At 37.7% G+C, this 26421-nt stretch overlaps 1 protein-coding gene across 3 annotated transcripts; it reads right to left on the minus strand.

Moving 5' to 3' along the window:
• Positions 1–1975: 1975 nt before the first annotated feature.
• STRADB (STE20 related adaptor beta) lies at positions 1976–26259 on the minus strand. 3 transcript variants are annotated; one of them, XM_069468748.1, is made up of 13 exons: positions 26021–26038; positions 25219–25256; positions 22881–22977; positions 18408–18488; positions 13016–13115; positions 9533–9654; positions 8189–8297; positions 6855–6978; positions 4830–5001; positions 4421–4525; positions 4008–4252; positions 3312–3354; positions 1976–2816 (listed from the first exon to the last, which is right to left on the minus strand). In XM_069468748.1, exons 3-13 carry the CDS (start codon positions 22890–22892, stop codon positions 2673–2675), a joined length of 1257 nt encoding a protein of 418 aa, XP_069324849.1. In that variant the 5' UTR covers positions 22893–22977; positions 25219–25256; positions 26021–26038; the 3' UTR covers positions 1976–2672. The 3 variants fall into 3 exon arrangements, with proteins under 3 accessions (XP_069324849.1, XP_069324840.1, XP_069324857.1); XM_069468739.1 differs by lacking the exon at positions 25219–25256 and having other exon boundaries at positions 26021–26259; XM_069468756.1 differs by lacking the exon at positions 25219–25256 and having other exon boundaries at positions 1976–2840; positions 26021–26259.
• Between the last annotated feature and the right edge of the window lie 162 nt (positions 26260–26421).

Raw genomic sequence — 26421 nt, forward strand, 5'->3', positions numbered from 1 at the left:
GCTAAACCATTCTAAGTAAATTACAGCAGGGCTGATGGGGAGTGCTCCATCCAAAGCCATTAATCACAAAAGGCCATTGTCTCCCAGAAATGGGCCTGACTTGTTATCCCTGCTGCCAAGGGAAGGGACTAGGACAAGGGTGAGCTAGGTATGGTAGGCAGAATAATGTCCCCACTTCTCCTAAAGATGTCTACATTTTATGCCCCAGAACCTGTGAAAATGTTAGGTTACATGGCGATGGAGAATTAAGGTTGCTCTCAACTGACTACAGATGGGGAGATTACCCCAGTTTATCTGGCTGTGCCTGATGTAATCACAAGGCTCTGTGAAAAGTAGAAGAGGAAATTGGAAGAGAGAACCAGAGAAACGGCAGTGTGAGGACTCAGTCTAACATTGCTGACTTTGAAGGTGGACAAAGAGGGTCAGGAGCCAAGGAGCGTGAATAGTCCCTAACAGATAGGAAGGCCAGGGAAATGGATTCCCCTCTAGAGCCTCCAAAAGGAAAACACCCCTGCCAACACTTTGATTTTAGCCCAGTGAGAACCATTTTGAATGTCTGAACTAGAAATGCAAAATAATAAATTTGTGTTAAGCCACTAAGTTTGTGGCAATTTGTTACAGCAGCCATAGAAAACTAGCATGGCAAGCAGGGTGCCTAAGGTACAAAATTTAAGAAAGCACTCACTCAAAGGGTGAGGCTAATAGTCAATTACAACACCCACCGTAGGGGTTAATTTTATGTCAACTGTACTGGGCCACAGTTGACCCAGACACTTGGTCAAACATTACCGAGTGGTTTCTGTGAGGGTGTTTCTGGATGAGACTAACATGTAAATCGGTAGGCTGTGTAAAGCAGATTGCCCTCCCTAATGTGGGTGGACCTCATCTGATCAGTTGAAGATATGAAAAGAACAAAAAACGCTAAACCTCCCCCAAGAAAGAGAGAATTCCTCCTGCCTGACTACTGGGACACTGGCTTTTCCCTGCCTTTTGACTCAAAGTGAAACATAGACTTTTCCTGGATCTCTAGCCTGATAGCCCGTGGACTACAACTACACTTTCAGCTCTCCTGGGTCTCTAGCTTGCTGACTCACCTGGCAGGTCTTCAGACTTATCAGCCTCCACGATATCATGAGCCAATTCCTGATAATAAATCTGTTTGTATTAGATTCATATATGCATATGCACATACATTCTATTGGTGGTTTCTCTGGAGTACCCTAATACACCCACAGGAGGAAATCTGAGAAGCACCATTTCCTGGCCTCCATGGTCCACCTTTTGCACTACCCATATTCAGGAGAACCTCTAAGGTCCCTATGAGCCTCTCTCGCTGAAGGGAAATTCAGAAGGGGGAGGTGAGTGGGATGAACACAGCCCCCACCACTGTACCTGCTCTCAGGGCCTCATTGGGCCTCATCCTCTCCCTCCTCCACTGTCCATTCCAAATTCTTTCACCTTCAGCTTTCACCTTGGTGGGTCTTGGTGCCTTAACTGCTGGAGTAAGCCAAACATTCATTCTTGAGGGGGTCTAGCCACGAAAAATAAAAAGAATTGTTTAAAATGGCCTATTTGTGTATTGTCTTTTTGGTTTTAATTTTTTAGTCAAGATAATAATTTTAAGATAATTTTTAATGTATTGTAAATAAGATTGTACAGATTAAGAAAATCAATGTGAGGTCCCAATTTACCGTAGCTCAAACTACATACTCTTTTTGAGACACAGCATCTCTCTTTTGCTAGTAAGGAAATACTGTTAATTAAGACCTCTATGTCCTCCCATGTTATCCCCGCTACAGGAGCAGTAGCCATATCACAGGCCAGAAGGCCTTCTGCCTCCATTGACTCAAATACCTGGTTGTGTCCAATTCCCTAGGTTATGTAAATAAATCTGTTTGAGAAAGGACTTTTCTTGGCAGAACAAATTAGAATCTGTATTTTAGCTTTCTCAAGCAACACAAAATAAAAGCATAAACTCAATTCAATAAATCTTTATTGAGCTCCCACAGGGTGCATGAATTTAGGATCTATAATTTACATAGGTAGAAAAGTGTTACTTTACCCCCCCCTTTTTTTTTTCCAGAAAAAAAGCAAATTACAACTTCCCTATATATTTCAAGTGAATCATTTAATGAGGCTTGGTTTGTTGTTACCGTAAGTATTAACAGAAGAAAAAGGGAAAGTATAAACATTTTCCCTTCTACCAAAAAAGAGTCTGGTGCCAGGATAAACTAGCCCACTGGTTTAATAATAGCTGATCAAAAAGGCTAGAGAATCTGGAAGAAAAAGATGTACTTGGAAGTACTGTCCTCGCACGGCTCATCCCAAGAGGACAGCAAAATGCCAAAAATATTAACTGGCTCAAAAATTATATTGAGAGATCAAGAGAGGTGTTAGTCACATCTTGGGGGAAAAAAAAAAAGTCAAGAACAGATGACACTAACTGTGGCTAGATCAATAAATCTAATGTTTCCCTGGAGTTCTGATAGCACTCTGAGCTAAATGGAGGGGCTATAAACTCATGCCCCTTTAAACAGAGTGGTTTTAGATAATTCTCCAGTGCACCAACTGTATTTTCAAGTATAATTCTGGTATCTGTACCTAACAATACAGAAGAAAACGCAGCAAGGAGAAAGTGTCAAGTATATAGGACATAAAATGATTTGGTAGCCCTAGAATTCCCAGATTGAGTCTTTTTCATCAGGAAAATCGCATTCTGGTTCAGTCCAAGGTAACACTGGAGGCAGTGATACTGATGGCTTGTTATAAGCAGGAGGCAACAGTGAAAGTATTGAATCCTGGCTTTCTTCTTTCATCTGTTAAAGAAACTCAAAATAAGGCTCTTGGTACATAAATTCAATGCATCAGTTTTGTTAGCGATAAATCATTTTTAAAGAAATGTTAAAAGCGTTTAAGATTGTTTTGGGGTATTTTCCCTAAAAATGCCTTTCATTATGGTCATCTGAAAACAGGAAGAGCCAAATGAACTGATTTTTATCAGAATTATTTTGCTCTTTCATCATTTCTAGCCAATATAGAAAATGTCTCTAAATCAACATACACTGAGCATATATAGTAACATATGACAATAGTCACGTTTGTCTTTACTCATTTTGTTTTACAGAATGAAAATATTTTAGAAAGTTTATAATTAGACTACTAGAAAAGTTTTTTTTGTTTTTCACTTTATTTTGTAAGAAAGTTGTTAGTAAGAATCTTGGTAACCAAAGTAGCCCATCAAGCCAACAAAATGAAATGACTTTTTAATAGTACTTAAAAATATCTATACAACAGATAATAGATCTGCTCACCTGTTTGAAGAAAACATGAGACAATAAACTGCTTGCTGAGGGCCTGAAATTTTTTTAAAAAAGTTATAAAAAAGAATCTCATATTAGAATGTAGATTTTAGGTATATAAATATATTAGAAATTAGGTTTAGAGCTATAAATCCCAATATTAAAAAATTAAACAGAAAAAGAATATATGTCAGAAGCCCAATTCTTAGCCCCCACCTTGACTAATGGGAAGAATTAATTCTAGAGGTATCTTTCAAATAATCCAAACTTAACATGTACTGGACACATTCTATTTATAAGGAACTACGCTAGGCACTGAGGGGCTAAAAAAATAAATAAGACATACACATCTTGTTTCCAAAATACTAATGGTAAAATATTATTACCTATGACAATAACTTGTATTAGTATAATAGCAGCAACTTATATTTTTATACTACTTGGAAGTTTCTAAAATGTCTTAACATAAAGGCAGTTATTAATGTCCAGAAAGAGTAACTGATTTTTACAAGGTGACTTGGCTAGGAAATGGTACGGCTCAGACTGGAGCCCATCTCTTCTGACTTTGAATCCAGGATTCTTCCCATTAGCTTATTGCCTCTACTTGTTCTTAGCATTGATATTTTCTAGATTAGACTGTAATTTTTGATCAAAATATTGATAAAAGACTTGAATTTTATGGGAAGGGCAGTATCACAAATATCGTACCTTTTCTCGGGATCTTGCTGCAAACAGAGCTGTACCAAGCTAAAGAAGGCAGGAGAGAAGGTTTTTGAGGCTGGCGTATGTAATCGGTCACTATTTACTGTGTGAGTTCCACTGGAGACAAGCACGCTTTCCCCAATCCCAGAGTCTACACCTGATCGGGAACTTTTCATTCTGGATTCTGACTGAGGGAAAATACTGATATCCAATGGGCTGTAAGGAGGACCTTTCAGTTTCTGTAACAGCATCTAAAAGAAAGAAAAATTTCCTTTAACCCCTTTTAGGCAAAACATTAAAATAACAGTAATAACAACAAAGCTCCTAAGAGCCTACAGCAAATATGTTTAACAGAAATTATACAGAACGTAAGAGAGCATATGAAAGGCAAGTAGTTCAGGGATTTTAGTGGCACTTACCTGAGTGCTGTGCATGTTCTGGAAAGGTACCTTCCCACTGGCTAATTCACATGCTGTAATGCCAACACTGTAAATATCTGACTTCACATTATACCCATGTAAATCCTGTAGAACACAATTAATTTGAAGTCCTTTAGTGCAAATAACTTAGCAAAAAGTTACATACATGTGCTCTTTTGATAAAGGATGGTGAACAATAATGGGAAAAAAACCTATAAGCAAGAAATCAAGGTATACCTGATATATAGTATATAATTTTAAATTCCTAACATAATTTTGACAAGAATGAGGAAAAAAAAGTCTTGCAGTAGGCCATTTACCAATCCAAATATAAGGATACAAATGTCTTTTAGTCAGACTCAGAAGACACTCAAGACGCAGACAACCCAATGAAACGGCCACACCTGACCTGTCTCAGTAGTTCTGGACTCAGCCACGGCTGCACTGATGTGCTGAACTGTGGGAAATCATACACAGCCCTATGCCTCTGTCCGTGCTTAATCAAACTATGCAGATGGGAAAGGCCAGAGAGGGTCACCAGGCCATCACCAGAAATGAGGATATGGCTGGCTTTAAAATTCCTAGAACAAAAAGAAACAATCCTAAGTACTAGGAAACTGGCCGATGAAGAAAGAGTAAAAATCTGGTCAGAACAAATCCAAGTATTCTGTTGGAAATTGAATACCCTTTATAAAAGAGCAGTATATGATATATACTACTATATATACAGGAAATGTTCAGGGAATTAGGAATTCTTCCAGCTACTTAATATAGCACTAGAATAAGGAAAGATACAAATGATAGCTACATATTTGGAATTGACAATATTTTTTTCAAACACAGAATGGAATCAAATTATTAATTTCACTATTTTAGGATGCCATTATAAAACACCTAAGGAAAATCTAAAAACATCAGTTATAACATTTGAAGCATAAGGTTATAATTTAAAGTTAAGTGTAGGCCAGGGACAGTGGCTAATGTTTGTAATCTCAGAGCTTTGGGAAGCTGAGGCAGGAGGATCACTTGAGGCCAGGAGTTCAAGACCAGCCTGGGCAACACAGCAAGACCCCTGTCTCTATAAAAAACAGAAAAATTAGCCAGGCATGATGGTGCACACCTGTAGACCCTGCTACTCAGTAGGCGGAGGCAGGAGGATTGCTTGGGCCCAGGAGATGGTTACAATGAGCTATGATGATGCCACTGCACTCCAGCCTGGGTGACAGAGCAAGACCCTGTCTCAAAACTAAAATAAAATAAATAAAAACCTTTCACAGTTTAACATCATTTATAAACATGACATATAATAATTTCCTTTAATTGTCAGATAAATTATAAAAGTGCATTGTTTTTTCATCTAAAACACTGAATTTGGAAACTAACAGAGTGGGATGTCCAATAGGTGTAATAAAACCGCAATTAATTAGAATACAGCGTGTTACAATCCTTAGTTAACAAGAATGCTGCTAAAAAAAACAACAAATAGTACAAAATGCCTTAAGGGGTTTGAAACGAACAATAAGAAAGCAAACTTATTTAAAAGTAACTTAATTAAAAAGCAAAACAAAGTCCCAGTATATCTCAGAACGGCACTGTTTTTAGCATTCAGTCAATTATTTTTGCATCTACTGTTTGATAACAAAAGAACTGATATTTAATATGATCATCTGAAGGTGCTGCAAAATATATAAGAAATCAAAGATGGGAGGCCGAGGCGGGTGGATCGTTTGAGCTCAGGAGTTCAAGACCAGCCTGAGCAAGAGCGAGACCCCCATCTCTACTAAAAACAGAAAGAAATTATCTGGACAACTAAAAATATATACATAAAAAATTAGTCGGGCATGGTGGCACATGCCTGTAGTCCCAGCTACTCAGGAGGATCACTTGAGCCCAGGAGTTTGAGGTTGCTGTGAACTAGGCTGACGCCATGGGACTCTAGCCTGGGCAACAGAGTGAGACTCTGTCTCAAAAAAAAAAAAAAAAAAAAGAAAGAAAGAAAAAGAAATCAAAGAAAGGTTTAATTATAAGTTGTACATGACGTAAATGTAATATAAGCTAAAAAGCAGATAAAGAAGCTCTTTATTTGCTTTGAAAAAAACCTCAAAAACAAACAAAAAAAACCTCCCAGCCAACTAGGAACCCACTCCTTACAGTTTATCTCCCAAACATACAGGTTCTCATGTCCATCTTCAGATTGAGATTCTGAGCTCCATGAGGGCAGGCGCTCAGACCACGTTCAGGTGGTCTGACATGTTTGGTAAACGGCCGTAAGATGCAAGCATCCACTGCATCTGTAAGCCCCTTCCTCCCTCAATTTTCATTTATAAGTTTCCTATCCCTCCTTTCTATCACTTAACTGCTCTTCCTAAAAGCTCCCTAACAGATTTCTTCCATTAAAATTCTTTTATGTTGTAAAATACAAATAAGTAAATACCTATGAATACAGCCATTTTGATGCAGATAGTTCAACCCTCTCACTGCTCCAAAGAGAATATTTCTTATTAAAGTTTCACTCATTCCTTCAGGAAAGTAGGTCTTCAAGAGCTGGCTTGCTGAACCTGAAAGAAAACCCTGAAATCCTTAGATGAACACTGAAAGTGATTTTACTCCCAGTTACGGTTTAGTGTTCTTTTCAACCATGAATACACAGACATCTGTCACTTGGAGTCTAAGCCTTTCCCACGCAAACGTGATTTTCCTTCAGGAATATTTAAAAGATTTTTTTCTAATGCTACTCTATAGATTAGAAAAGAGAATTAAAACAATTTTTCAATATTATTGGATAAAAATACATACTATATATGTGTATATATATATATATATATTTTTTTTTAATCCAGAAGCAATTCACAAAAACTGTCCTAAAAATCAAAGCTCTAGAATCCATTCATTTATTTATTCAACACACTTATTGAACACTACTTTGTGCTAAGTACTATGTGAGCACCCGGGGACACCAAAATGAAAACTATATGAATGATCCTTGACCTGAAGAAGCACAAGTCCAGTGAGGGAGATGGGCACACACAAAGATGTTTACAACACAGTGAAATAAGTTTACAATGCATTGAAACAGGGACAGGGATTGTGTGCATAGGTGGGAAAACAACTTCTTCCTGCAAAATAACAGTTGCTCTCCATTCAGAGAGAGGAGTGAAACTTAAAGGAAGAATCAGCTTGTGCAAAGGCATGGAAATCTTGGAGAAGCAATGGTGGTGTCATTGATCATCAAACCCAGTCTACTTTTTTATAAACACAAAAATTCAACATGAACCAGATATAGAAATACATCATGAAATCTAGAATCAGCTATTAGATTTACACATTAAAAGTAGTATATCGGCCGGGCGCAGTGGCTCACGCCTGTAATCCTAGCACTCTGGGAGGCCGAGGCGGGTGGATTGCTCAAGGTCAGGAGTTCGAGACCAGCCTGAGCGAGACCCCGTCTCTACTAAAAATAGAAAGACATTATATGGACAACTAAAAATCTATACAGAAAAAATTAGCCGGGCATGGTGGCTCATGCCTGTAGTCCCAGCTACTCGGGAGGCTGAGACAGGAGGATCGCTTGAGCCCAGGAGTTTGAGGTTGCTGTGAGCTAGGCTGACGCCACGGCACTCACTCTAGCCTGGGCAACAAAGTGAGACTCTGTCTCAACAACAACAAAAAAAAAAAGTAGTATATCATAAATCTGAGATCCCAATTTTCTTTATAAGTATGGTATGCACACTAAATGATGAGTTATTTGTTAAAAACCAGTTTTCTTACCATAAGCCATAAATGGAGAAACAACCCAAAGCCAGCTGCCAACAGTGAAAACTGTCCAGTAAGTTGTAATATTGGGATGCTGGAAAAAGTGGGATAGAATCACCGCTTTCTAGGATAAACACACGAGAGACAAGACATTTACAATCTTTTTTTCCTTATGATGAAGACAGCAGTAGTGGCAGCTAATACTCAAGGAAGCTTGTTAGCACCAAGCACTGTTCTTAGTGCTTATACCTCTTTAAATCTCACAAAACACTCCATGAAGTATGTGATATTATGATTCCCACTTTACAGAAGACACTTAGGGATAAGTTAGAAAACATGTCCAAAAGCACATAATTAATAAAAAGAAGTGGAAGTGGAATATGAACTTAGAAAGTCTGACTGCAGAGGTCACACTCTTAATGACTATACTATGTTCTTATTATAGAAACATTTAAAAACACATAAAAATATGAAAATAAAAGTTTCTTCTAACACCATATCATGGAGAGAACCACAGTGAACATTTTAGTGCAGTTTCTCCCAGTCTTATTTTTCTGTGCAATATACATAAATATTTTAAAAATTGGGACACTATTAAAACAAAATCCTTTCATCCTTTATATCAAAAATGGTTAGTGATAATGAAAATGGTATTATACCTGAAATGCAATTCTGTCAAAGTTTACCAATTCAGAAATTAATTTTGCTTAACTGGATGGAAAGGAAACTGTTTGCTTTTGATTTTTCTTTCCCTATATGACTATTTGTGATTGGACTGACTAGGGGTGTTATAAATCTCCCGACTACTATTTTGAATATGATACTCATTTGAAGGAACAGCAGTTACCAAATCTTGAATATATTTGTTCTTTCATGTAATGGATCTGGCTTCCAAGTACTCGTTCCAATTCTGTAACTGCATGCTAATTAGAACTAATTTACCTTTCCCTAACAGGAAGAACTATCAATTTGGGGAAAAAAATTTTTATAGATGTAATCTCAAACAGACATTACATTACATACAGTTGTCCCTTGGTATCCACGGAGGATTGGTTCCAGGACCCCCCAAGGATACCAAAATCCAAGAATGCTCAAGCCCTTTATATAAAATGGTGTAGTATTTGTACATAACCTATACACATGGTCTGACATGCTTTAAATCATTTCTAGGTTACTTATAATACCTAATACAATACAAATGCTATGTAAATAGTTGTTATACTAATTTTAGTTTATATTCTTATATTATTACATATATATATATTTTAAATACTTTCTATTAGTGGTTGGATGAATCCATAACTGTGGAACTCGTGGCTACAAAGGGCCAACTGTGTATCTTTTTCTTCATACTGTTACCTGCAAAGCTTTCAGGCGTTCTTCATTGCAGTTTTCCAGATTTGTAATTTTTATAGTTACCAGTGTTCCTGTAGGAGTATGCCGTGCGAGATGGACAGAAGTCAAGTTGTCAAATCCTCTTCCTATAATCAGACATAAAATTCAAGTTAGCAACCAAAGATGAAAAAAACTGACAATTTGGACTTCATCAAAATTGCTCTTCAAAAACTGTTAAAGAAAAGCAAACTATTGATTGAAAGTATTAACAATATTTATATCTGTCAAGACTTCCATCCAGAATATATAAAGAACTCTTACTATTGTATAATAAGATATAAGCAATCCAATTTAAAAAAGGCAGAGGATTAAATAGGCAATCCACAAAATAAGATATAGGAATGGTTAATAAGCATATGAAAAGATGCTCAAGATAGATGCAAATTAAAACAACACACTATCACATATTATAATAACTAAAATTGTGACTTGACAAATTGTGACATATTCAAACAATGGAATGCTATTCAGTGATCCCCTACCCCAACTCCCAGCCCCTGGAAACCACTGAGCTGATTTTTGTCATACAAATGGTATCAAAAAAATATAGTCTTTTGTGGTTAGCTTCTTTCACTTAGCATAATTTTTCTGAGATTCATCCATGTTGTTGTATCTATCAGTAGTTAATTTCTATTGCCAAACAATAATCCATAATATGGATATACCACAATTCATTTATCCATTCATAAAGTTGATGGATATTTGGGTTGTTGTCAGTTTTTGGCCACTATAAATAAAGCATCCAAAAACATTCCTGTATAGGTCTTTAGGTAGGCATATGTTTTCATTTTTCTTTAGCAAATATCTGAGAGTGAGATTGCTGGGTCATGTGGTATCAGTATGTTTAACCACATAAGAAGCTGCCAAACTGTTCCCAAAAGTGGCTGAGCCATTTTGCATTCCCATAAACAATGTAAAAGAGCTGCAGTCACTTGACATACTGTCCAGCATTTGGTATTGTCAGTTTTTTAAACATAAAACACCTACTCTAGAGCGGCACCTATTGATAGGTATCTTTCTTCTTTCCATAGTCACCAAATTTTGTCAGTTTTATCTTTGAAATGAAGTTAATCTCAAATTCACCTTCTCCTCCTCAGTGTCAGTGTCACTGCTTTAGTTCAAGTCCTGTCCTCCCTCTCTCCCTGGATATATGTAGTGACTTCCTCACTATGCCCTGCATTCTCAACCAGGGTACACACCAGAATTACCAAAGGAACTACTTCAAAATACTTATGCCTAGGCCCCATTCCTATGAAATTTTGATTAAGTAGCTCCACGATGGATATAGGCACTGCAGTTTTTAAAAAGACACAGGTAATGCAGGTGATACTTGTGGTTGTGAATCACTAATCTACTATATCTTCCAGACTGCTGCCAGAGTTGTTCTAAATTTGGCATTTTATCAATAGGAAGGTCCCACAGCGTAGTAGCTGAAAGCTTAGACCTTACAGTCAAGAAAGTCTGGTTTCAAAGCATAAGCTGAATGAGTGTCTCAGAGCCTCAGTATCCTCATCTGCAAAATGGAAGTGGTAAAGGGTTAAATGAAAAAAATACATATTAAATGCTCAGCATAAAGCCTATTAGATGCTATTAATACCATCATCAAACAATAATCCATAACACGGCTATACCACAATGTATCCATTCATAAAGCTGATGGATATTCCACGATGTCTCTCTAGCATAAGGATAATAAATCCCAAACTTGTCTTTTTTTTTTTTTTTTTTTTTTTGAGACAGAGTCTCGCTTTGTTGCCCAGGCTAGAGTGAGTGCTGTGGCATCAGCCTAGCTCACTGCAACCTCAAACTTCTGGGCTTAAGCAATCCTTCTGCCTCAGCCTCCCGAGTAGCTGGGACTACAGGCATGTGCCACCATGCCCGGCTAATTTTTTCTATATATTTTTAGTTGGTCAGATAATTTGTTTCTATTTTTAGTAGAGATGGGGTCTCGCTCTTGCTCAGGCTGGTCTCAAACTCCTGACCTTGAGCGATCCACCCGCCTCGGCCTCCCAGAGTGCTAGGATTACAGGTGTGAGCCACCGTGCCTGGCCTCCAAATTTCTGTCTTAAATCGTTAGGGCAATAAAGTAGATAAGGAGTGGGAGCCAACAGAAACAAATACACCATACGAAGTCCTTCACAATGTGTTCCAAACCTAGCTTTCCAGATTTATCTCCTATCACTGCCTACTCTCCCCTTAGCCCCACTTGAAGTCACAGAGGAACTATATGGTATTCTCCCTCTAACCATCCTTCCTCAGTCATTTACTGATGTAAATATTTTTTACCTTTCTGGATTGGCACTTCCTTTCTAATTTTGGAGAATTTGCCACCACGTGCTGTTTTAAGAAAAGGTCAGATCCTTATTCTGCATTGGTCTCCTTGACCCTAGCATGTGATCTAAGACTGGCCAATTAGAAGATGGATTAAGTGACATAAAGGAGCAGGGGCAGTCAGAACTCCCTGTAGTGGTCCAACATCTGGTGGCAGGAGGCCCCTGCCAGGTAGTAACTAACTGGGCTGCTCCTATTCCACAGTTCTGGTCCCAGTCACCAGTCACTCAGCTTCTCTTTGTTTCTTCCAAACTCATTTCTCTAGCCAATAATTTTGTGAGTTAGCAATATTGTTCAAAATTCTTTTTTACTTTAGTCAACCAGGATTGTCTCTGTAACAAAAACTCTGATGAGAATATTCAGGAAACTTTTCTTCATTCTTCAGAATTTAGCCCCTTTTTGCCAACTTTCGTGACTCCCAAAGGTGGTTGGTTGGATGCTCCATCTTCTCTGTTCCCACAACACTTAGCACACATCTTTACTAGAGTACCCTCTGGTGCATAAAACAAAGCTATGTTATGTGTTCATCTTCCCAGAGAGCATGTGAACTCCTCAGGTGTTTCACATGGCTTTGTATCCCTAGCACCTAACATAGTGACTGTTTTGTAGTATTTAATAGATGTTTCTGAATATTCAGAGCAAATGTTTCACATATATAAAGCTATAAATGGTAACCCATCCTGTTCCACACTTAACTGAAAAAGCTTTCTACTACAAATGGGATTTTAGGTTAAATTTTAAATTAAAAAGTAATTTGGTTAGAGGACTATAACTGAAAAGATTTACATGATTTGATTTTACTTCATATCCCATATGAATTATACTCATAAAATCAGAAGTTTCCCACAATACAGACACAAATAATAAATATTTAGAGTCTTCCACCTCTAATCACACTTTGGTACAAAAGTAAAAACTCTAAACAGTAATCTTGAAAAAAATCTGGGCCATTGTTTTAAGACAGACATAAAATTAATTAAATCTATTTGACACAATTTGTATCTATTTTTATGCTGTAGGTGACAACGGAAAAACAGTTGCCTACAAAATAATCTTTTGTCATCAATTTCATTTCTAGTAATGAAGGGTCAATTATGTGAAATCCGGAATTATTACCTATTTCCACTTGGAGCTCATAGTGAGAAACATTGGTGGAACATATCACTTCACTGGCTCTAGTGGATGGAGGCGACCAGGAAAGGGCTGGCTCATCAACCTGCATTTTTTTTTAAAAGATAGAAACAATATAGGTATAAACCATTTTCGCCCCTCACCACAATATAAAATACTGATATTGTATTTCAAACACATGGATGTGTATTAGTCTGAAAATGGCTGGGGCTGTTTTAAGATCTAAAAGGAATTTACCAATTGCTAAGTGATGTTAGTTAGAAAGCTATCAGCCTATACAGGGTGAAAGGGCAGGAAAGCAGACTTACAGATAGCAAAGAATACTTTCCAGTGCAATTTCCAGTAAAATCTTAAGATTTTCTAAGAATGGCTGCTAATTCTTTGGGGTAGCTCGTAAATGTATTGAGGGAAGACTGCAGGGACCTGTGAGGGATATTCTATGCTTGTGCTCTTGCTTCAGGTGGTTGCCAGCTATGTCCATTTCTCATACAGGGGACATGCTCTGCTAGTGGAGGTGTTAACACTAACAGTCAAGGAACAATTTCTACACTGCAGCCTAATAAAATTGCTGATGAGGTTTTTTTTTTTTTTTTTTACAGGATGGAATGAATCAGAAAGGAAGTCAGAAAGAAAACTAAACCTACGGAGATAGACTAGGGTATAGACCTCCTGAGTGAATGACCATGTACTGAAATGAGGTCTTATGGGGTGCTTTGGAGTGACAGTCTTAGGTTTGCAACTGAGTATAGTGGTAGTAAAATAGCATGCACGCATGAGCAAGAAAGGGTAATGTACTGGCTTCATATGATAGTCATGAGGGTCTCTCAAACCACACTAGTACTCCAAAGGACACTTAGGAGCTTTTATAGGTACCACAAGGTGGCAGGAATCTTGTTACTGCCTCCCAGGTGGAGAGAAGAAAGAAGGGGGAAAAATGTCATTACTATGTGCTAGGAATTATGCTAACTACTTTTCACATCCTTGACTCTTTTTAATCAGGACAAAGACATGGACTTTAAAACAGTGACAGAAGGGAACATATTCATTTTGCTTTATGGAATGAAGTGTTATCTGATTCTAGAATTGCAAATAAAGCCAATGGAGACCTTTAAACTGAAAAAGAAAAGAAAAGGAAACAGGGACAAAAGGATTATATATTCCCTAAACTTTTAAGAGAGCAGAAAAAAAATAATTATAAGCCCACAGCTAAGGATGAATAAAGGTGAATATTGTTCAAAAGGAATGAAAGACTGTAAAAAGAAATTCTATTATACAACTGGAAATAATCCCAATGAGAAAAGAAACCTAAATAAATCAATTCAGTTTCTTTACAACAGGAGTCTTCAGATAAACTCAGATTTAAAGAACACATGTAAGAGAGAGAGTATATAACAATTTTTTACAATTTTAAAGTGGTTTTAACTTGTAAGCTGTTAGGAAGGCTAGAGACATATAAACTGAGGCTTACCATTCACTGCTTGAAAACACAGCATAATGTTACTGAAATCAGATCTAATCAGCCTCTATTTTGCTTCTATCTACTCCACTAGGGAAATAGTCTTCTTTAAACTAGAAGGGGCACATATGTGATAAATAAGTATTCAAAGCCCCAAACAGGTTGTTTTAAATAGGTTCAAATCTCCAGGCCAAGGGCAATTACATTTAGGATATCAAATTTGTAGATATAGTAGAACTCAGATGAGAAGCCAGAATGGAAATGCTCAAACACTGACCTAATTTTCAAAAAGGGAGAAAACTACAAAGGGGCAAGCTTGATGCTGCTGCCCAGTTAAGTCCAAGATCAAATTATTAGACAGATGGATTATAGGCATTTAAGAAAACAACATGGCAATCACAAGAAGACAATACAGGTTTACTCGGAGTAAATCATCCCAAACTAACCTCACTTCTCTTTTTGATTTGATGACTAGTTAGAGAATTAGAAAGCAAAAATTATGGCAGCATCCTTGTCCTTGTTCTGTTAAACTTTTTAATGACTTCCTGAAAATTCAAATGGCCTGTTTTTAAAAAAGTATGGATTATGTATTGCTAGGCATAGCTAATTACTGAAAGAACAAATCAGGACTCACAATCATCTTGAGCAACTGAAAGAATAAGCCCAGATCAGTAAAATTTTACAGGAATAAATGCAAAATCTTACACTTAAGTTAAAAAAAAAATCAATGGTCTAAATACAAAATTGAGAATACCAGGTTTATGACCTTGAGATTTCAGTCAATAGTATGACAAAGATGGTTAAATAAAAGCACAATATCGAGTTATATTTACAGAAGCAAAATGAGCAGACCGAACGAGACGAGTCTCACTGTATTCTGAAATGATTAGTTAGTATCTGGAGTACCATGGATAATTGAGACATCATAGTTTAACAGGGACAGTGCAAAATGGTGAGGTCTAGAGAAAACCAAACATCTTGGTGAAGGTTCTGGCAACACTGAAGGAATTGGGAATACTTGATCTGGAAAAGATAATATTAAGTATATAGTTGCCATTTTCAAGTAACTAGAAGACTAATGTAGAAGGGTAAATATAATTGTTCAGAGAGCAGAGCTGAGCTTAGGAGACAGAAGCTACAGGAAGCATATTTCAGTTCAGTGTAAGAAATTCGCAGTAACTGGTGCCATCCAACAGTGGGTCAGGCACCAAGCTGCTTCCTCATATCATCCTCTCTCCACTGACATATTCCAATTGGGGCTGGATGACCACCATTGACAGTACTTGAAGCAAAAGGAGGTACACCCAAGAACTGGAAGTGAGGATGGAATGGTCAGCAAATGGAAGGCTAGCAAAAGAAAGGATTTGATGCCTACAAATGTCTGCTTACAACAGAAGAAAATACTGTGATATGAATTTCAAGTACTTTTGACACCTGACATTAGTTCTCCCTTATAAATTAAACTGCTTCTAATTAAGATTTGGTTTCTGATGGAACTTTACTGTAAAGAAAGAGCGGACTGATGATGCAATGTAAGGGCACCATTTCCTCTGACACTAGGAGACTGGGTTTATAAATCACTCTAATTGCTTGGTTAATGTGGATCTGAGGCTAAAATATGGATCCACTCTAAGTTTGGTGACTAAATCCAGTTTCTGATTCCAAGAGACTGAGGAACAGACCCCATATCATGGTTCAACAACCAAAGCCAGTGAACGTCATGCTGAAGTGGTTTTGGAAAGACTCTGCCAGACTTTCACTTACGGTGGAATATACCTTTCCATTTTACTTTATTTTCTATGAGGGAGCTCTTTTTATTTAAATTTCTACATTAATTCTCAGAGATATTGTAGAGAATACTCCCTGGATAGGTTGAAAATTGGACTAGACGGCCTTTCATGAATCACTGAAATGCTAAAATTGCATTATTTTAAAAAGCAGCATCTCAACTCAAACATCACAGCCTTTCATTTGCAAAAGTCAATTATAGAAAATGGGCTTTTCTACAGATAGAGGGCTTTCCACAGTTATAAGAGACACAAATCATTTAGAAAACCAGACTGTCCTCCAAACATGACATTGTACCATAAAATTTAATCCTGTCTATAGGGTCCAGGCCAAGGGAGAACTACAAGTTGCCCAAACAAAAGACAACAGATGGTGTTTTTAAGCATGACTCAGGGAGAGCCCAGAAAGGTTCTTCTAATCATCAGGCACGAGTTTCCAGCTGGTGTCAACTTACATTACACAACCCCTCCACGGAAGACTTCAGAGAGAATTTGTTTCTGCTTCCCTCACTCAGAATTTTAGTCTAACTCCAATAACAGAGATGCGAGATTTAGCTCCTTAAAATATAAAATGGCTTCGACCTGGAGCTTTGAAGGATCCAAGTGGCACCCAAGGAAGTTTCCTGAGTTATAGGCCTCTCTCTCAGTAACAACATGGAGACAACAACAGTCACTTTACTCTCTACCTCAACACAACCTCAACCTGAAGGGTATTACTTGATTAAAACTCAGGTTGGATATTACATTCTATTGTACTAAAAGGCAAGCAACTAGAAGACTTTGGGTTTTAGTGAAGAAAAAGTGAAATGACAAAAATAAAGAGAGCTGAAGATAGGACTATATTAAATTATAAGCATGATTAACTGAGATTATCTTACTTTGTAGCTAATAAGGCATTTGCAAGACAGGTTCCATTTTGCAGTAAAAACTGCAGTATAAAATATGGATTAAGGGAGAAAAAGATCCCAGAGAAATACAGGATGTTCCTTTAATATATCAGGCATTGCCTACAGAAGATAAAGATGAGTAAGACATGATGCCTAATTTTATGGGGATCACATTATAACTGGCGAGACACAGATACTAATCATCATGAGATAATATCCTAAGTACTATTTTATGGCAATGTCTACAATATACGGGAGAATGGAACAAAAAGTGTAAGTGGAAAGGTTTCATAGATGTGATATTTGAACCAATTCTATATGGATGGGGAGAAATTTCAGAGAGAGAACAGTATTTTAAGGAGAGAGGACAGAATGTGCTAAGACTCAGTAGCAAGAAATGAAACTCAAAGGCAGACATGTTCTACACCATTAAGAGTCCTTATATCATGCTAGGAAGTTTGGCCTTTATTCCGTAGGCTTTAGGAAGCCAGTGGAAGTTTTAAAGCTGGAAAGGGACACAAGCAGGCCTGTATTAGTAGCAGTACTGACCACTGATATGAGTGGTGGGAGAAGACTATGGGGGTGTCTAGGAGACTAGAGGCAATGAGTCCCCTGCAACAGCCCAGATGAGAGACAATGAGTCTTGAATTCCAGCAGTGCTCATGGGAAGTAGGGGACAGATGCAAGGGCATTTCAGAGATAAACTCACTTCAGAGAAAGACTCGTAAGACTTGGTGTATAATAAATATGGGGTCAGAGGTAGAGTCAGTGTGAGGATAATCAGAAAGCTTCTAATTAGGATGACATAGTAGATGAGTTTTCAGTAGCTAAAAAAAAAGCAGTTGGTGAAGTTGGAGAGAAGATCAAGGTTTTACTCAAACTGAGTAGAGATGCCTTTGAAAAACCCAACCAGAAGTATTCTATAGATACTTTGGTGCCCAGGAAAGAGTCCAGGTTGCTGGTAAAAATCTGAGAATCATCGGTTCTGCTTGATGCCAGCATCCCCTCAGGAAACCTGAGGTAACTCCAGGACAATCTGAAATCTGAGCAACTGAAGCCATAGAAATAGGTGAAACTGTTAGGGAGAGCCAGTTTAGGAAGAAGGGAAGAGGCTAATTATAGACTCTTGGAGAACAGCAAGAGAAAGAAGAAAAAGACACTGGAAAGAAAAAGAGATATAGGAAAACCAGGTGTGAATGGTATTAAGAAGGCCAAGGAGTATTAATTGTACTCAACCATTTTCTTACCAAGTATTGATGGATACTGGTTTCAGACTGTTTTTCGGGTCTGAGTGATTCAACTTGTGTTCTTGAAGTGCAGAAACAATCCTGGAAGTCAGAAATACATTAAATAAGTGAAAAATAAGTCAGAGGATAAGCAGGGGTGTGGTGTAGACACAAAATGGTTGACTGGCATGGGCAGCAGAGACAAAGGGCAGCATGTAGGAACCTGGAATTGAAGCCAGGATCCATAGCATGGAGGTACTCAGTATGGGAGAGAAGGGAGAGTAGCTGGGCGTGCAGAAAACAAACTTCACATCTGTTAGAATTTTACTTGGCACTATCTCTGATCTTTGCCGTCTCTTCTCTTCAGGTCTTAACATCAATTCATTTTAAAAGTTGGTGTTAATTTTTAACTCTTTCATTACCATTGAGGTTTTCTTCTGAATATTTAGCTAAAGATTATTCTGCTGTATTCATTATAATTTTTACTTTCACCCTCAGACATTTTTCTTAAGTGTAAGAACCATGTTATTCCACATTCAAACATGTATTGAATGTATTTGGAACCAATTTTGTTTCTTAAGGTGACAAACATTTCTAGTATCAACTCAAAGCAAATTAAAAGAGACTTACTTCTATTATCACAATTTACATTTTCCTTCATATTAAGCCATGGTTCTGTTATAATATATTGCCAATAAGGAATGTAACACCTATAGGTGATTTATCACATCATCAATAAGTGGGGTTAAGCCAACTTTATACTATTTAGGGAGAAAAGGTATGTCAAAAGAAAAGTATAAACATATCGTATGAGAGACTTTTATAATATTTTCAAGCATTTCATGAACATTCATTATTATATGAACATTAACATATAATATCAAATGAGTCTCTTAAGGCCATCCAGTCTACTTAATACTTTGTAGTCAGTTACTTAAAAGTAATCAAATTTCCCTTCTTTTAAAATATGCCAAATTTCTCACTAATCAAACTAGTCATTTTCCCAGATAGCCCATATTACTGATTATTTTCAGTTGAATTCCTACAGTCTGTATAATTTGTCAATCTATCACAATAATTTGGTATATATTCTCACTGATGTATGACTCAGCCTGAAGAACAGAAGCTAACAATGTCAAAATAGCTGTAGAATTGATTCCTCTGCGAAGTTTCTATTGGTTTTCAATGGTGAATAACATAATAAAACAGGTTTGAAGATACATATTACTGTTGTACACATTGAAAATAATCACCAGTTAGGTCATGTATATCTTATATTTGGTATTTATTTTTTGCAGTATTTACCCTGAATTTTTCCAAAAATGATTAACACCATTGTGTAAAAAAGAGTTAACATAGGCAGGCCTAGAACTGCTATCCTTAGAAAAGGCCTGCTTACAAGGTTGACCCTTGGCTGGTATCTGGGAATTTGGATTTGGGGAGGGTTCCCATCATTCCCTGATAAGAATGGCTCACTATGCCTACACTGTTTGTGCAAATAATATGGTTTATGCTTTCTTTTTTTTCTGGAGACTAGAATTTTGCTATCTATGAGCAAAGGGTACCTACTTGACAATCCCCAACAGAAGCCCTGAGCGTGAGTCTCTAATGAGCTTCCCTGGTAGGCAACATTTCACATGTCTCAACTCTAGGGGAATCAAGCTCATCCTATGTGACTCCACTGAGAGAAGAGTCTTTTTTTTTTTTTTTTTGAGACAGAGTCTTGCTCTGTCACCTGGGCTAGAGTGAAGTGGCATCATCATAGCTCACTGCAACCTTCAACTCCTGGGCTCCAGCAATCCTCCTGCCTCAGCCTCCCGAGTAGCTGGGACTATAGGTGTACACCACAGCGCCTGGCTAATTTTTCTATTTTTAGTAGAGACTGGGTCTCGCTCTTGCTCAGGCTGGTCTTGAACTCCTGAGCTCAAGTGATCCTTCTGCTTCGGCCTCCCAGAGTGCTAGTATTACAGGCATGAGCCACCACCCCCAGCCTGAGAGAAGATTCTTGAAAGTTTGAGCCTGGTTTCCTCTGAACTTTGTCCCACATACCTTTTCCCTTTGCTGACTTTGTATCCTTTTGCTAATAAATCTTAGCTGTGAGTATGAGTATATGCTAAGTACTTTGATATGAGTATTTGTCCCCGCTGGCAAATCATCAAACCTGGGGCCGTTTGGGAGAACCCTGACACAAACATCAAAATATACTGAAGCATATTAAAAGATTCATTCTCTCTAAAAAATGCCTATCACTTTTCTTGATATTAATAAAAGATAATTTAAGACATTTTGGGCATTTTTAAAAAATTTAAATTGATCGCAATTTATTTTCAAAATAAGAGTTGTGATCCATGTTGTCAGTTTATGAAAATATAGAAAACATTTCTATATTTTATATAAAATATTGAAAAATAGATATTTTAAACATTTTATAAAATATGGCAGACTATTTCATCTTTATATAAAATTTTCATAGCCCAAGAAATAATCACTATTAGATATGAAGACAGGTAAAACCATCCCATATTATAAGGCAGAATATTTTTGCTCTCCCCTCCTAAAAAATGTTAGCATATTCATTAGCTGCCCAGATTATAAAATCACTAAATAATCATATCTTATCTTTCAAATCATTTTTATATCCACACTGTATCAATCAGATGCTGGTGAATATAATAGCTCATGAAGAATCTATACATTAATCTATTTCAGGCAGAACAATGATTTTATATTATCCAGAAGAAAGCTTCCTCAAAATATTTTTGAATAGAATTTCTTTATCCATTATCATAATAGTGAAGTATAATAAAAATCAGTTGGAACTTATAAAGAATCTAAAAGAAAATATTTTACATATGCTGCAACTTTGGAAAGACCATTTCTTAGTTCTCAAATAGAGGGTAAAACTTGAATGGAGAGGAAATCCTCCATAAGTAAAAATATCAACTTTATCTCAGTTGTACAAATTTCTCATTTAGGAAAAAAAGTGAATATTTTGAGTCAAAAGATTCTAAAATATTTCATCACTGCTGATAAAATGTATTAATAAAAGTTAAAATTAACAAAGTAAACTAATATAAATCACCCATTAATCCACATATCACATTTTTCACAAAATCCATAGTTATGGAATAGATTAAGATACCCTTTTTCCAAAATTTGGAAGCCCTAAGCAACCACACAGCCCCCTGAATCTCAGAATCCTCTTCTATCAAATGAGAGGACTAGACTAAATGCCCTTTTGTATCTTCTCCAACTTACAAATTGATGTAAAATTATAAATCTTAATCCTTTGAACCAAATCTGACCCACCCCCTGTTTTTGTGAATAAAGTTTTACTGGAATATTTTCATTCCTTTACATATTGCCTATGGCCACTTTCACACTACAACAGCAGAAGAGTAGTTGTAACAGAGATCATATGGCACGCAAATACTATGGCCTTTACAGAATGTTGTTGATCCCTGCTTTAGAGGAGGTACTCCACTTCAATGTATTTTCCAGATATATAAAGCTTCCTTTTTAAGTGGTAAAGCGTTACTTTTATTTTCCATATAACTAACATTATAGTCTTCTAACTTCATAGTTCTGCCTCTCAACCTTGGCAACAGATGGAGCAGTTCAGCAGATATAAGTCTGAGACTTGGTTCAAATTCTCTGCAATCTTGGGCCAACTCAAAATGAGGATGATATCACCTGCCCTGCCAACTGCTCACAATTTTAAAGAATGAAAGAAATATATGAAAATATCTGTAAACTATAAATCATCACATAAATATACTCATCACTTTTTAAAAGATCATTGTCAATATAAAAATTCCCTATTCAAATATTATATTGTATATAAGAAAGAATGAAAGTTCTCAAGCTAATTAATCTAAAGTAGATATCATGGATCTAATATAAATAGAAAACCAGTTGGCATCTATACCTCGTATTATACATGGAACCAAATGTTTTTTGTCTGATTGTTAAGTCAAAGGACTAATTTTTAAAATACTATTTTGCTTGCCTTTAGTCAGACAGGAATTTATAAAAGAGATTTTTGAAAGATTTAAAGAATAAAACATAACTAACTGGATGGGAGAGCCAGATCTAAGTACGACATATGAATGAGAAAAAGTGGACACGGGATAAAGGATTAGAATAATGAACATATATTAAGATAGTGTAAAAGTTCTTTCCGAAAGAGACAAAAACTCCATGATAATTTAATTCATTTCTAAAAACCAGAAGTTGTGCAGGTCAAAACAACATCTGAGAGTTTTTTTTAAATTTAAAATTTTTTTTTTTTAAATTTGGTGATGTCTCACCAAGCTGGTCTCAAACTCCTGGCCTCAAGCGATCCTTCTACCTCAGGCTCCCAAATTGCTGGGATTACAGGCCTGAGTGACCACACCCAGTCAGAATATGCCTTCTGTTACGGCTCTGCACTAATGCATTAATGTCCAACTACTATGACGGCCCCAAATCAGATCTATGTTAACAAAAACTTACCAACAGAGACATTGAATCGCTTTAGTTCACAGAAAGTGACAAAAATCCATTTATTTCGAAGATTTTTGTTTTACCTTCAAGATGCAGAAATACCCTCCTATAAAAAACAAAAGCAAAATAATTCAGATTCACATGAAAGTTCCTTGAACAACTAATTGCCATAAACTCACCTGATATTTAGGCAGCTATTCCTTGACACGAGGATTAGAGATATTCCTAAAAAGTGTCTTTAAAGAACATTTCTTTTTACTGAACACTATTTGGGATCTGACATCACAACAGAAAAGCAGAGTGAAAATGAAGGGAGGTTCTGAATATTTCCAAAGCCTCAATATACTTACATCTCTCCTTCCCTATCTTTTCTATGTTTTTTTTTTAAAAAAAAAAACTCTGAGCAAATGTAAAAGGAATATGGAAAACCAAATTTGGACCCACTTTTGATACAAACCGGTATCACTTATAAATAAACTCCAAGAACTTCCAATGGTTCTACTTATAAATAAACTCTGAGGAATTCCAAAGCTTTTTTATTGGATTAATTACCTATTAAGACATTTGGGATCCCTGATCAGCAAAAACGGGAAAGAATCAGGATTAGTAACACACTAGGAACTAATGTTTTCTTATTGCCACACGTTTAGAAAAAAAGAATTTTTTTTTAGTTTTCATGTGAAAATAACATTTTTGTATGCTAAAATTTTTTTACCTTATGATTTTTAGTTCTCAATTCTATTCTTGAAATTTGTTGACAGATATCAGAGATATGCAGATTATAATGCAAATAATTCCTGTCCACTTGCACTAACAGAGTATTAATCTCAATACTTTGTGAAGATTCTGCAACAGAGGTTTAAAATATTAACAGTAACTTCTTCAGATTCAAGGAATATAAAAGCACCATCAAAGGTTTCCAGATCTTTACTAATAGAAAGGGTGGCAATGTACTGTTTGCTAATGCAGGGTATTCTCTTACATCTAACCAATATCTCTTTCATCTAAATTGTGCTTCATATTTCATTTTAATGATGTTCCCCAATCTGATGAAGCCATCTACAAATATCTGAGCAAAATGAGAAAAGGAAGATTTTGTAAACCATAAATATTATAGAGCAGTATTCAATTTTACTAAGGAAAGAAATGAATTTATTCAGGATGTTCACTACGAACCAAAGGTAGAGAATGGGAGGAAGAACCTGAAAGAGTATAATTATGTTGTCACCTGTCTTCATTACCATCAATTTAAGGCCCTGGAGTTTGCTGTGCTATAAAAGGGGGAAGCAATGCCTACCCTGCCTACCTTACAAGGTGATGGACATCAAATGAGATACATCTGAAAGTGCTCATAACTACCAAGCACTGGATCAATATAAAAGCTTGGGTGGATTCTCTGAAAGGTATACTCAAATATACTGATGGCAGTGCAAAATGGTAAGGCTCATTTGGAAAGCAAGTTGGCAATGTTTCAATACCCATGAAAATATTCATACCTCCTGACCCAGTAAAATTCCCACTTCTAGTAATCTCTTCTAAGGAGATATCCAAATACATGAAGAAACTATACACACACACGTCATTACCCTGCTATCTGTCACAGCCAAGTATTCATTCCACATGTGTTTAATGAACAGCTACCAGCTCTGGGCACTGGGGACACACATTGATAATCAAGGCAGACAAGGTCCTGACCACCTGTAGCTGACTTTCCCACAATTAGAAAAGTTAGGGATGTCATGATTAACTGAATTTTCTGGTTATCGTGATTTTGTATCCTGCTTTTTTCAGCAGCATACAAAAGTGAAAAAAGTAAAATTATTAAAATCAGCGAGTTGTTACTGATTTTGTCGTCTTGAAAAACAAAACAATTTGAAACTCCATTATATTATCTATTTTTCAGAAAAGCTCAGAAGAAGCTGGCACAATCTGTGAGAATTGTTAGTATTAAAAGAATTGTCCCAATGGAGTGGTTTAATCCCAGAGGTTTTTGCCTTAGATACACCAGACTGTTAAGAGATAATTTTACAAGACATTTTGAGGTCAAGGCAGCAGCTGCACCTTCCAAGGACATGGGGGTGGGGGATTTGCTGCTAATTTTCTACTGCATGTTCTTTCACTAGATATGAATATAAATCCTTTTGAAAAAATCATACTTGAGACATATTTTTAAGTATATTCACAAGTACATCAGTGTAGTCCCTTCCTTGCACTTGTATCCAAAAAGCTAATTATGATAAAGCTTTATAAATAATTTTAATTTGTTCCATAATAGAATGGTTCATCCGAAGGCTTTAATGTGAAAGATTAACACTTTCTGTGGAAACCAAAGAGCGCATCTACTTACAGAACACGGGTTTTGAGTTAGGTATCCAACAGAGGCCACTGTTACAAGGAACGCAAAAAAAAAAAAAAAAACCCGATTCAAGTCTCCGTTCAGCTTTAAAATTACTGTAAGTTTCAAAGTGATCTTGGGAACCCGTAAAATCTTAACAAAGGTCATAGCGACGCATAGCTCGATAGAATTTTCCAAACTTAGTATCGTGACTCAAGCTTTCCACAAATATTTACTGAGAGCTTATGTGTCAGGCACTGTGTTGGGCCGGCGCTGTGTCACAAATCCTGATCAAGTTTTGAGAAGGGTACTTGACCCAACAAATCCACGAGGAGAAAACACAACGATTAACTTAATACTGAGGACAAAACGGCGCTTGAGCATTTAATTTTGTAAGTTCTTTGTAGTCCTGCTTTGAAGCGACTTTGTAGCGAACTCGCAGAAAGTGGCAGATAGAGCCGGGGCCAAAGGGTGCCTTCTGTTTGGAAACGCGCCAGGCCCGCGAGCTCGGCCAAAGGTGAAAGCCGCGGGGAGAGGGCACCACGGGCGGCTCAGGCCCCAAGCACCTGGCGGCCAACCCAGCAGGCGCCACCGTGCGGGCTGAGGACCGGCGGCCGGGCTCCTAGATGAGCCCGAGCTGCGCCGCTCGCCACGCCGAGCGCCCCGCGGCCACGGCTCCGCCAGCACCGGTTCGAGGAGGGGCGGACAGCTCCGGCCTCTGGCTTCCCGGGACGTGCGCCGACCGAGCTGCACTGCCTCCCGTCCCCTTCCAGCCCCCAAACCTTCCCCTCCCCGGCCCGCCTCCCCTCATTACCCCAGCGGCCACCACGGCCAGCGACTCTCTTCAGGGTGCCAGCAGTGCGGGGCGGGGGCGGAGGCCGGAGCCGGGGAACCTCGGAGCCCGGCTCGAGGAGGGGCGAGGCGAGCGCGCTAGGCCCGCTCCCAGCGCGGGTCGCAGGAGGGCGGTGCTGCCGGGATCCGGACAGTCGGCTTGCACTTCGGCCCCACACCCAGGACACCCGCTGGGACGGCATTCACCCGACCCGGGCCGGGTCGCCGCGGCCCCGCCCCGGGGCTGGACAGTGAGAAGGCGGGGCCTTCGAGATTGGGGCGGGGCGGTCGGAAAACCACAAGTCCCGGCAGGTTGTGCGCTGGGGCCGTGGAGGCTGTCGGGAGAGTGGGTTTGTTTCGAGCTTCCCCAGCTTTGCGGAGGCT

Source organism: Eulemur rufifrons, chromosome 1 (genome assembly GCF_041146395.1).
Source record: "Eulemur rufifrons isolate Redbay chromosome 1, OSU_ERuf_1, whole genome shotgun sequence".
Classification (NCBI taxonomy): Eukaryota; Metazoa; Chordata; class Mammalia; order Primates; family Lemuridae; genus Eulemur; species Eulemur rufifrons.

Coding starts and splice junctions, on each gene's coding strand:
- STRADB (XM_069468739.1), bottom strand. Junction 5,002..6,854: donor CAAAATGGCTGTATTCATAG/GTATTTACTTAT, acceptor TTTTTGTTCTAG/GAATTTTAAAGCCAGCCATA. Junction 2,817..3,311: donor CTCATGTTTTCTTCAAACAG/GTGAGCAGATCT, acceptor TTTCTTTAACAG/ATGAAAGAAGAAAGCCAGGA.